Source organism: Pogonomyrmex barbatus, unplaced genomic scaffold, assembly GCF_055798465.1.
Source record: "Pogonomyrmex barbatus isolate J1 unplaced genomic scaffold, ASM5579846v1 scaffold15, whole genome shotgun sequence".
Lineage (NCBI taxonomy): Eukaryota > Metazoa > Arthropoda > Insecta > Hymenoptera > Formicidae > Pogonomyrmex > Pogonomyrmex barbatus.
In genome coordinates this window covers 2745743-2758923 of record NW_028297111.1, presented here as the reverse complement: position 1 = coordinate 2758923, position 13181 = coordinate 2745743, and the positions used below count along the sequence as shown (strand labels likewise).

At 29.1% G+C, this 13181-nt stretch overlaps 1 protein-coding gene and 1 pseudogene across 1 annotated transcript; one reads left to right on the top strand and one right to left on the bottom strand.

Moving 5' to 3' along the window:
• Positions 1-2090: 2090 nt before the first annotated feature.
• On the bottom strand, positions 2091-12915 carry LOC105425136 (uncharacterized). The gene is made up of 16 exons (XM_011635743.3): positions 12455-12915; positions 11501-11766; positions 10613-10823; positions 10180-10496; positions 9878-10087; positions 9587-9766; positions 9252-9366; positions 8781-8977; positions 7950-8505; positions 6194-6305; positions 5322-5421; positions 4077-4582; positions 3623-3812; positions 3323-3489; positions 2628-2700; positions 2091-2508 (listed from the first exon to the last, which is right to left on the bottom strand). The coding sequence occupies exons 1-16, from the start codon at positions 12509-12511 to the stop codon at positions 2478-2480; spliced, it is 3288 nt and encodes a 1095-aa protein (XP_011634045.2). The 5' UTR covers positions 12512-12915; the 3' UTR covers positions 2091-2477.
• On the top strand, positions 6299-7349 carry LOC148937236 (uncharacterized; annotated as a pseudogene).
• Positions 12916-13181: the final 266 nt, after the last annotated feature.

Sequence of the window (13181 nt, the reverse complement as noted above, 5' to 3'; positions counted from 1 at the left end):
TTTTTAAGAATTTAATTAACAATACGGCTTTGTTTTTTGATTACAAAGAGACAGATTAAATATTTGAAAAGAATATAGCATTAGAATTAATATCAAAGAACAAAATTCTCGACATTAATTTCTGTATATCAAAACATATTTTTCAGAATAAATTATAGAAAGAGAGACGTATTAATTATTATAATAAACATGTAGAAAATTTAAATATTAAATTGAAATGTAGAAAACAATATTATCACTAACTGATAAAAATAAATCATCAGGGAATGTTACCAATTGCTGTACTATTTAATACAAATACTTGTAAATAATATTAAATTTAAATTTAATATATATTATTCCGATATTTATATTAAATAATACAGCAATTAATAACGGATAGTTTAGTATACCTTACTAATATTACTGAATTATTCCAGGATTACATTTGAAAATCAGATAAAATGTACTGTATGTGATATATTTATTTGAAACGCCTGAATAATAATAAATCAATTGATTTATTAATCAGGTATTTTAAAAATAAGTATACTTACATATATTTTATTTCAGATTTTCAAATGCAATTTCCGAAGGTAATTCGGTAACTAATATCTAAAATATTCTAATAAAATATTTTTGTATTATAATTGTATACAGTTGTATAGTATAAACTTACTGTATACTTTTAAATAAATTTTTATGTAAACATTTACGTAAAATAGAAATGCTAGTGAAAGAATAATAAGTTAAAAATAGTAGTCTATGAGTGTTAATGAAAAAAGAAAATTTATTTTGCAATTATTTCATATACAATCATCCCCTTTCTTATTAAATTACAATTTTTTTTATCTATTCTATATAGAATACTTACAGAATAGAGTGTAACAATCTCATAATATATTTTTTGCGTTCACTTGGATGTCTTCTGGACTAACACGACTAAGACATCTACAGGACGGATCCTTGTGCATTCGCTGTATATCCATCAGGGATAAATGAAATATCTTATCTTTTCTTATAGAATCTTATAGAAGAGATATGAATACGGATAGTCGCCAAGTTCATGTACAGTAAAGTCGTCTGGCGGCGAGATATGCCCGTAGCTATTATCAGAGAGGATTAGGAAGGATATCCTTTGATTGTTCCCTAAGATGAATTTGGCTATTTTCATTATCTCAGCAAAGGCTGACTCGATTGAATTCTAACTACTCTCTTACTATAATCGATAACTGAAATTAAATTATATAACAATATTTTTCCGTTTTTCTCTCTGTGCTCCATAAACAAAAATATTGCAATGCAAAATTTAAATAAGTAAATTTTAAAAAACACTCAAATCGTCGTCAGAAGCAAATTTCAACATTAGATAATCATTTTCTTAATCAGGATTCTCTCTTTTCCTTTCAGTAATTAACTATTTGTAAATTTAAGCTCTTGTTAATTAAATCTCTTTATAATGTATGTATGATTATAAGAATAATAATTACATTTTAGTACCGAAATATAATAGAAATTAGTGCATTTTAATTTAGTAGAATAGATACAAGTACCAATTAGATTAAATTTTATTGATTACAAATTAGCGTTAGTTTTTAATATCAGTTTTTTTTAGAATTTAATACTTTTTAGTTTTAATACTTTTTTACACATTAAAATTTTTATAGACACAAATACAAAATAAATATATTAGATTTTTCTATACATTGATATTAGTTTTCTATAATAAAATCTTTTTATTTTTATAAAATTCTTTTCTTATTTTAATTATAATTGTAATTAGAAATTGATAAAAATTATATTCCAGAATATCTGCAATGCTCTAATCTTTCCTACTATCCCTCCAACATCTTTGGATAAAGTGTTATATCAGAATAGTTTTTATTTCAAAATATGATTATTTCGGCGCTATTATAATTGCTTTTCGATTTCGAATGAATTTTTAAGAGTAACAATTTTTTATTAAAAAAAAAACTATTAAAATAAATCAAAGAAATAATGAAAGATTATATTTAACAATGTGTACATTTTTATTATGTATACATACAAATAAAATAATAATAAATAAAATTGCACATGAAAAAGAAGAGGAGATTGATTATAATGATATGTAATTTATTATTAATTTTTATTTGTTTTCTGGACATGAAACACATATGAAAAATAAATAATATTGAATATTCTAATAAATCATCTAAAATATCTACATATCTTGGAATGCAATTTTAAATGACAATTTTGCATATGTACTCGTAAGCACCAATTATGTTGTTATACTTTGAACTACAAAATGCATGATAAATTTAAGAGATGTGTTTATTGATTTTCTCTTAAAATCAAGAAAAAGAATTAAACATGATATATAAATTTGTATGCATCCCAGAATCTTTTTGATTGATAAAATAATTATTCCTTTCTCTCTTAATTTCGTATATATAATTAACATTTAAAATAGAAATCACAGAACATCTGCTATGTTATAGTTAAATTATAAATTATTAGGACAAACTGGTGGCTTCTTCTGTAGATCTGCACAAATGGATAAAAATGATAAAGATATAATTTTATTTGTAACTCACATGTATAAGAAAAATTGATAAACTATTTTGGAGATAGTTTAAATTAGTTAAAGTGAGCAAGTTACTTACGTATCGATAGTTTTATTAGGAGTATTATTCGAAGTACTTTGTATAGCAATATCTAAAACAGCTTTTTGTTTTCCTGTAAGATAAAATAAATGTTCATCTATAAAATTAATGAAAAACAAAAAATATAAAAAAATAAAGATAAAAATACATTTAAATATATAATATACACTTAAATATATTATATATATATATATATATATGTAACATATTATAAATATATATATTTAATATATCATTAATATCATTATTATATTTACACACACACACACACACACACACACACACACACACACACACACACCCACACACCCACACACACACACCCACACCTACCCACACCCACACCCACACCCACACCCACACCCACACCCACCCACCCACCCACACACACACACACACACACACACACACACACACACACACACACACACACACACACACACACACACACACACACACACACACACACACACAGAGAGAGAGAGAGAGAGAGAGAGAGAGAGAGAGAGAGAGAGAGAGAGAGAGAGAGAGAGAGAGAGAGAGAGAGAGAGAGAGAGAGAGAGAGAGAGAGAGAGAGAGAGAGAGAGAGAGAGAGAGAGAGAGAGAGAGAGAGAGAGAGAGAGAGAGAGAGAGAGAGAGAGCTTTTTTGTATAAAATATAAATATATAATTTTAAATTTGTAATCAGTTAGTTACCATGTGTATGCTGATACAATGCTGGTGACCAACTATAACTATTAGGACTAGGAATAGTATCCATCATTATCGCAGTATCTATAGATGATGATGATATACCCTCTTGTGCAGTGGAATTTCCATTGGCAGTGCAAGTGTTATTTTTTACATCGGACAAAGTATTTTTCCTATGTTATATATAAAATCAAATTGATTAAAATTAAATAAATACAATAAACATAAACATAAAATTTTATTTTATTTGTGATTTATAATGTTCCTCAGTCTAAAGTTCTATAACTAATTGATATTTAATCTTACCTTGACTGTGTACCACAAGTACTTGTATCTTTCTGCAACCCCGATGACAATTGAATGGTTTCAAATAATTGGTCAAACTCGAATATTTTGCTATTATCATTTATTAAATTCATGCTAGTGGACGAGCTCGGAGAGGATTGACGTCGCGACAATAAATGCTTCGATATAATTTTGTTACTGTCCAAAAGTACTGAAACAATGTTATCATTTCTTTCGTATTTTCGTATTAACCATAAATTGAATAGTATTAAATCATATAAACAATCATATAAAATCCTCTACTACTTTTATATATGTATATCTAATATTTAAAATTAAATCATTTGCTACAGGAGCTATTAGATTTAAATTTTTTAAAGAATATTTATTTAAGAATAATTATATATTTTCAAATATTTTTGCAACATCTTTTTACTATTGATAATATTTCTCTCTTTAATATTCTTTTACTCACCATTTGGCACTATTAGATCTAGACGCAATCTGGACGACTCCACATCGTGGTTAACTTTATTAACTTCTGGCAGCTGTGGGAGATCCTTTTCGCAATCTATTGAATTGGAACGCGTCGCAGGTTCGGATCTGGTCACTTGACTACCGGAAGCAGTCAATTCTGATTGACAGATGCTCGGCAGTCGATTCAGTTTAGCTTTACTATCGCAAAACGCTTGCGGTTGGGAATGATGAAATGCGCAATTAAGATGTTTGTTACCAGTGTTTAGATTTAAATCGTTGCAAGTGGCAGTGTCAAGTTCAGGACGCTTGTGTGAGTACACAGCGGTCGCGGTAGATTGTACTGGAACGTTACAGTGCAACGGACTGGAACTACGGCGCTGTAGATTTGTGAGTGAACTCCTAGAATCGCAGTTCCCATCCGCTTGTTGACCAAGACATAAAGAGTTCCATGCAGAATTCTTGTCCTGCATATCGAACAAGCGTAGCAGCATTATTTCCCTCAACCTAAATCAATAGATTTTGTTGTTATTGAACCATTTGTATTCATACAACCATAGATCAAATTTTATATATTTTTTTCAACTACAATTTTTTTCTTCTTTGTTACATATGTATTTGCTATTAAATCTAATATAATGAAAAAAAAAATAGATTCTTTACAAATCGTAATCACCTATCTTCTTTATATTCGACATTTATTGTTTATTAACGAGATTAAATTTCTATCAAAATTTATTTTCGGACCGACAGATAAAATTTTATTTTTATATTTGTGGAATAGATTGAAAATTATATAAATTTATATAAAGCCAATCACCAGTAAGTTGTAATTCTGATTAAACAATTCTCAACATGTACAATTATAATCCATATATTCTTCTTATTCAATTATTTTAATGTCACATTTATACAATGTTCTTCTTCATAAGACATTAATCTACGAAATAAAATGATTCTTTGTAAAAAAAATGCAAATTTTAATTTTGTATACTAAATATACAAGGAAAACCATTGATCCAAATATAAACTAGATCAAACAAAAAAGCCAAGTATCGACTCTCATAAAATGCGCTTAAATCTGAGCTAATTAATCAATACAATGTTTGTCGGCATAAAATCGATGTTCTAATCAATGTTCTAATATTACTTTTAATAAATTTCATAATGGTAAAGTTTTAACTTAACTGACGTCAAAACAGGAAAATATAAGGACATAACTACAATATAAATATTATATCTATACCATTTATCTGCAACAGCATCTCTTTTATTTTGTTGTTTAGTACGCTGATTATTTTGAACCCACGATGCAAGAGATTCCGCAACTTCAACATCGTTCTCTCCTAAAAATATTTGAATTCATTACTATTATAAATAGATTAATAATAAGTCACATCTATCTACACTTTCTCTCATATCTCTGTTGAATTTTTATAATGTATATGTGCAATGCAAGTTGATATTAAGTTGCTATTTATTAGGATAATAATAAACACAGTTATAATTCAATATTGTTTAAAAAAAATTGTCATGAATAATTTTATCTAAAAAATTAAATAATTTTCATAAATGGAATATTTTCATGTATAAAATGTATACATGTAAAAGCGTGCATACAAATAGGAAAATAGTTAGGATAATTGTATTAATCATAATATTACAGAATAATTTTAATAATTTAAATATTTGTATTAATTATACATTAGGGCATAATTAAATACGAATAATTTAATTTAAATTTAGATATCGAGAATAAAGGAAAGATCCTACAAGACTGCATAAAAGCTATTGGGAATAATGGATGTAGAGATTTCTTTCACGCATTCTTCATCTTGTCTTTGATTTGTGGGTTTGTCACTTTCGACATCTCTATCAACCATGCACACTGCTCGCTCATCTCCGGACGGATCTATGTTTGAATTAGTATCTAATTTTACAATGTATCGCTTAATAAATTCTGTGCATTTTTTTCTAACTTCCATTTAATCATTGCGATTTATAACATTGCCATAACTAAGAATTAATCTTTAATTTTAAAATTCTTATTATATTTAATATTTCTTTACAGTATTGTTACTTTTTATTTATATATATTGTTTATGTTAGTTTGCATACCTGACATTGTTTCGTCATCTACATCGTTTTCATCATTCGTCAAATCCAAGAGCGTGATGTTAGGCTCATTATGTTCACTTTCATCCACATAAATATCATGTTCGCTTAATTCCTATAACAAGCGTAACAACAAAACATCATTCTCGATAAGATTGATTAAAAATGTAAAATTATTCCTATTAAGAGGAAGTCTCGTGTAATGAGTCAAAAAATCTTATGGCGATGATATAAAGTTATAAAAAGTGAATGCATCGGTCATGTGAAAAAAAGAATGGGTAGACTTCGAAATGTAAAGAAAACTGCAAAACTTGGAGGAAAGGGAAAATTAACGGATGTGCTAATAAAAAGCTTACAAAGTATTATTGATTGGCAATAAGAAGGAATTCTGAGTCCGTTGATGAAATGGAAAAAACTGTAATGGCGACATCTAAGATTCGCAAATGAAAAGCCGCAGACGCTGCTGGTACTGTACAAAATTTTGAATATCCGCCTGCATTACATCCGGATGTATGGAAAAATTTATTACCGATATAAAAAGAACTTTCCAGAAGAAATCTTAGAAAGACATTTAGGCGGACATACGTAGAATGCAAATGAAAGTTTCAACTCGACGGTGTGGCGTTTGACATCTCAAAACATCTCAATTGCAGCTTCAAAATGATCTAAATCGCCGCTTTTATAGCAGCTGGCGTTTTTAAACGAAGGCTCTATTTTGCAAATAATGCACAACTTGGATATTGTTATTGGTCAGCAAAGCCAAATATTTGCTAATCGATACGACTCACGGAGGAACGCTGCAGCATAAGCAGCATTAAAAACTCGATCAGATCGACAAGAAGAAAATATGGCCTACAAGAATTTTTTGAGGAAACAGAAAGTTTACTTTATGGGCCTGACATAGCAGATTAGCTACGTACTCGCTAATCAGCTAAGTACTCGAAAATTGTTAATTATCTGTATCCAAAGCTTTAAACGCTTTTTTTTTCGAAACTAATTTTTAAAATTGGCATGCAAGATAACTCAAAAACTATTCATCCGATTGAGTTCATCTATCCTGCACACATTAGCACAAAAATACTTTTTTCATAAATTGAACCTCTATTTGCAATTGTATTGTTTAAACAAATAACTTTTATTGCATAATTAACCTGTGAAAATCGATATTTTTATTTTCTGTGTCGTCATTTTTACAATTTTGCATTATTCTCTTTAAAAATAAGTTCAATTAATAATATAAATCTTACAAAAAAGAAATCCACTTGGTTTTTTTTTTGTTTCAGATAAATACAAGCAGCGCTATATTGCACATCGACAAAAATGACGCATCAAATTAACATTACATTATTATTTATAAAATACATATTATTATAAAAAAATATTTTTTTAGTAGTTCAATATTACAATAACATATCCCGAAAATTTTTAAAGAATTGATTATATAGTTTTCTCAAAAAAAAATTCCGAAAAAAAATCACCTAATTTTCAGTGCATTATATGAACTCTTTAAATTAGTTTTTTAAGGAAACTATATAATTCTTTTAATTGTTTAATATAAGTTTATTCTTGGGTGCTGATTGTTGAATCGACATCTAAGTTCGAATTTCTGCCGAACGGAACGAGCGCTAATTTCAAACTAGAACACCTAATTAATACCTAATTAGCACTTAATTTTAAGATATATGAAAATTTATTTTGCGCTGATGGAGGGAAGGCTAACTTAATAGACGTTGTAAAATTGAAAATGGAAAGAACTTACACCACTGTCGCTGCTGCTACTACTACTAGATGAAAGATTCAATGTCGGGGGTAAATAAAACGACGACGAGGGATGGGCACCGGTATTGGCAGCTTGGCACTCTCCCGGCGATGCATTATTGGCGCAACGTTGCGCAATCTCGCCTTCCATGATGTTCGAGTTATTGATTCGATGCGCGTTGCTCGTCATCGATGATAATGTTGATACAGACAGTAAAGGATCGCTGGCACTGTTATTAGACAGTAAATTCACCGGCTGTTGATTAAGTACATTGGGTGACGAATAAGGCGATGATGTGGAAGTTAGATGAATTCCTGTAGCTTTGCATTCTCCAAGCGATATATCATTGGCACGATGTGGCGATGTAATACTTTCGGGCTCGATGACGTTCAAATTGTTATTGGCTCGATGCGTTTTCAACGGCGTCTTCGATGGTAATGTCGATATAGAACCAAAGTTATGCATAGAAAGCTCGCTTAGCTCACACATCGGCATTAATTGATCACTCAGTATTGCAGAATTGCCATTATTATTAGGAAGTGTACTCGGTATCGATCTATCGCAAAAAGTTATTTTGTTATTTAAAATATCTATTTATATTCAAAAGATCAAAAATTATGGGGAAAAAACTTTTTATTCTATGTTTCTAAAAAATCATACCAGAATTTTATATTGTCAATTAATATTCACTGTAAAATCCTGATGTTTTTTTATATCTCTCTTTCATTAATATTTAAAAGATATTGAAAAAATCTGCTATTTTTGTATTTTTATGGAAATTATAGATTCAAAGATAAAATGCAATTTATTTAAGTAGATTTTATAATATACCTCACTGGTGTTCCATTTGTAGTAGGGTATGTATCAATTGTTCGCGTATTATTGGAACTTGTGACGGGCTCGTTTATATCCTGTTGCTGTTGTTGCTGCGTAGACTGCGATGCATTTGCATTTGATCCGCACATTGTAGTTCCATTAGTAGCTCTTGTAGCCGCCATAGCATTACGAGAAATTTCTATCGCTAGTCTCTATGTGTAGAAAAAAATATCATTTTTCTATTTATTCATTTAACAAAAAATATTTGTATAATTAAAATAATGTTTTAAACAAGTTTTCTAAATTAATAAGCATTATAAAAAATATCAATATGATATCAAAATTGATATCAAAATATCAATATGATATCAAAATTGTATTAAAATTGATAGTTTTAACTTATATATTTCGCGATAAATTTGCGTAAATTTACTTTTCTTATTAATTTTCTTATTAATTATACAGATTTTATTTTAAATCATTTACCTCCTTCAATTCGTTAATCTGACTGGCATATTGATTTTGGACGGTCAATAATTGGCTAATGTACCACTGTTGATCTCTACAGCGTTGATAAAATGTCGGCGGTCGTACTTGGAATCTGTCAGAATTTGATATTAAATGATTATATACAATTCAATACTAAATATTAAATAATTTATTATTTCATAATTTAATATTACATTTTTAACAATTGTTTTTGATCTGTAAAAAAGATACAAAGTTCTCTTTTAAAAATAAAGAAATAAGAAAAACAAAAATTCAGCATGCAGATTTTTATATTAATTGGAAAGTATAATCTTAAACTTTAAAAATAATACCTCAATATAAGAGTATCCAATTCTGTATTTAAATAACCTTCTGTTGCAAGTAAGTCTAATCGAAAGAATCTGTTATATCCCCAACACTCGCCGATTTCGAAATCAGACGCAAATTCGCGAACGATGTTTTTACTTGTATCACGAGAACCTTGATGAATCATTTCGACTCTATATTCATATCTATAAAAATATTTTTATGATAGGTACATCTAATTTGTATTCATATTTTATAAACACATAGATAATTTTTATAAGAAATTAATACATATCATTATTTATGAATTCACATACTTTGAAGTCTCTGGCAATCCAGCACTAAGTTCTAAGAATACTGATAAATAATTTCCACGTACAACTCCATTGCCATCTGGATATACTTTCAATCGCCAGCACAGTCCATTCACATGTAATGGTGCAGAGTATACAGGATCAGCTTTCAGCTGAAGCTGAGTAAAGTTTTGCATGGCAAATGTTGCACTATCGTAACCCGGCACAATCTCGCTAAAATAAAACAACTTATGTGAAATTACTAAAAAGATCATCAGCTTTAATCATAATGTAAAACTAATTATATTAATTCTTACAGGTCTTACCTGTGAAAGTCGGCAGGTACTGGAGCGGTAACGAAACTAGTCATTGGCTTCTTGCGAACTTGATGTATTTTGCGAGAAAGTTCAGCGCTTTTGGTAATCAATTCGGAACGCGTGCATGTGTGCAATTGATATTCCACTTCTTGTAACAAAGCTTCCAGTTGTTCGGTTTCTAGAGTTAATGAGTTCTTTTGACCCATCAGAGTTAATAATTTAGCTTTCAACTGAGAATCCAAACGAGCTATCATTAATTCTATTGCATTTCTAATCTCCCTGACTCTTTCATCCTTTGCAGCTCTCACTGATTCAACATTTCTTTCCTAATGACAAACATAAAATTATAAATCTACATGCCTATATTTCACTATACTTTAAATTTTCTTTTGTTTTTCCAGAGAACTTGAAATTTATCAAACATAATATTTCTCAAACATACCACTTCTTGAACAAGGCTGATCAATTCCATAAGTCTTCTATTTAACTGACCTACTTCTGCTTTTATCTGAGTAACATGTTGTTCATAAACATCTTCTAAAGGTTTGAAAGTGTGACCTGAATGAGTACCACCCCAGAGAGCACATTGATGACAAATACATTTGCGACAAGTCCAGCAATACACAGATAACTTCTCCTGATGTGTTACACATCTGTCACAATAATAAATAAATAATCAAATATCATAAATGGATATTTTATTTGTGTATGTGTGTGTTAAAGCTATTTTATATTTATCATAACATTTTAATCATAAATGAGCATAAGGAAAGAAGCTTTCATAAGAGTATCAATATAAAATGACAGTATGCTATATAAGCTATATAAGCTGTGTTGTATAATAACTAATAGCAACATGGAATATTAAAAATCAGATAAAACTCTAAAAAACATTAAAAAAATCTTTTGTTATTTATAAACAGAACCACACAAAAGAAAAACACATTTACTAAAATATTGCCAATATATTTAAATTTTATTTTTTGCACTTAAAAAAATTATAATTCTGATAGATCGTTGTAACAACAGGCGAGCATCATAATCGTAAGAATTTAAGTTGATTGAAGTATTATGACTGACAGTTGTTACAACGAAAGTTATGATTATCTTGCCATAGATATTCAATAAATAAAATAGCTTTAAAAAAAGACATGCATAAATATGCTATCCTTTGAACAATATTTCAAATAAATAATAAAATAAACAATTGCAGTAAACATCATAAATAAATATTTCCCAAATTTAAATATGTGTGTGTGTGTGTGTGTGTGTGTGTGTGTGTGTGTGTGTGTGTGTGTGTATTTTTAAATATTTAGAATATTATCCAAACCTATCTCTGCCAGAATCATCATGTCGAAAGTTAGATATGCAAACAGCTTGCAATGTATCAAGCTGCTGGGTCACTTCTTCGACCCAACGACAATTTACTAATTCATGTAAATGAAGAGAAGCCCGGCAGTGAGGACATTGAGAACGCTGTTCGGTAAGCCATCTTCTGATGCAAGTATAGCAACATAATTTACTACAGTGAGGGCAAAGATGCGCATCTCTCAATTTTTCCATACAAATAAAACATCGAAAAACTTCCGCCAACGTCTGCGACAAAAAATAATAATTTAATATTCTATTTTTATATTACAAAATATCATCGTTAATAATTTCGAAAACAATTAAAATATTAATTTAATTAGCAATGTAATATGTGTTCTATAACATATATTTATTCAATAAAATAACAATTAATTTTGATCTTAATTACATAATCTCATCGTCGTTAATCATTAATATTTTAGCAATTATTAATATTTTCATAATATATAATTATAATATACATTAACATCTAAATTATAAATCTACAAAATAAAATGTCAATATTTCATGAAACATTTAAATATAAATAAAAAAGCCTAAACTAAACTAAACTAAAAAAAAAAAAACTTTACAGCATCTCGCATTTAAAATTCTTATAACAAAAACACTAATCCAAAACTATCAAATAAATTAAAAAAAAATCTAATTCAAGAATATTATTATAGATTCTATAAAAAAAAATATAGCATTAGAGAACTGAAGAAACATTTCAGAAGGACATTAGCAGAGTTCCAAGATCATCGTTACATTTTACAAAATAAACAATAGATCTGTTCGTTTTTGTATTTGTACTTTCTCACATTTTCTTTTCTTTTCTTTTCTTTTTTTTTTTTTTTTTGTGTTTAAAATGAAATGAGAGAGCGCGAGTTGCAAAATGAGAACAGATCCTGTTATGGTTGACCTCGACGCTAACCTCGACGCTGTGGTCGTCCGCAATCTTGGAGGAAACGGACGGATCTCGGCTGGCCATTTTTTATTTCGGGACACGCTGCACGTGGGAGACGCACGAGGAATATCGATCACTTTACCGAGTCTATCGTCCGTGTGACACATGTCCCAGAACTGGATCACTGTGATATGTTCGGTCCGGCAGCGTCGATTGTTCCAAACATCACGCTTGATCACGGCCACGGTACGATCTCACAGTGACAGTGTACGAGCCTCTCGATACGCACAAACGGATAGGATGTATGTGGATATATGTACGTGTACTGTTTCGTTAGCGTTTAAAATTTTTTCGCGAAAACCGTTAACCGTTACATTTCCATGTACATTTCATAAACAGTTTGACAGAATGAGTACTATGCACAAGCACGGGAAAATGTTTTGAAGAACAGGCACGTTGCTTTCATCATGGCATAATCACAAAGCATGGTGTAAAGAAACAAGGTGTGCTCTTGCGCATGAAAATGAGGACGGACCAATGAGGAACAAGTAGCCGGCCATATTAATTTATATCAGCCAATCAGCATTTTTCTCGCGATATTCAAAATGTAGTGTAAATAAAAAAAAAGGACAATTAATAAATTTATTTAATTGAGAACTACTACTTGTGACTTTTATTATTAATAATTATTAAATTTTTTTATTATCAAATCACATGTCACGTAGTGACACAAATTTGTTTATTTTACTATTAT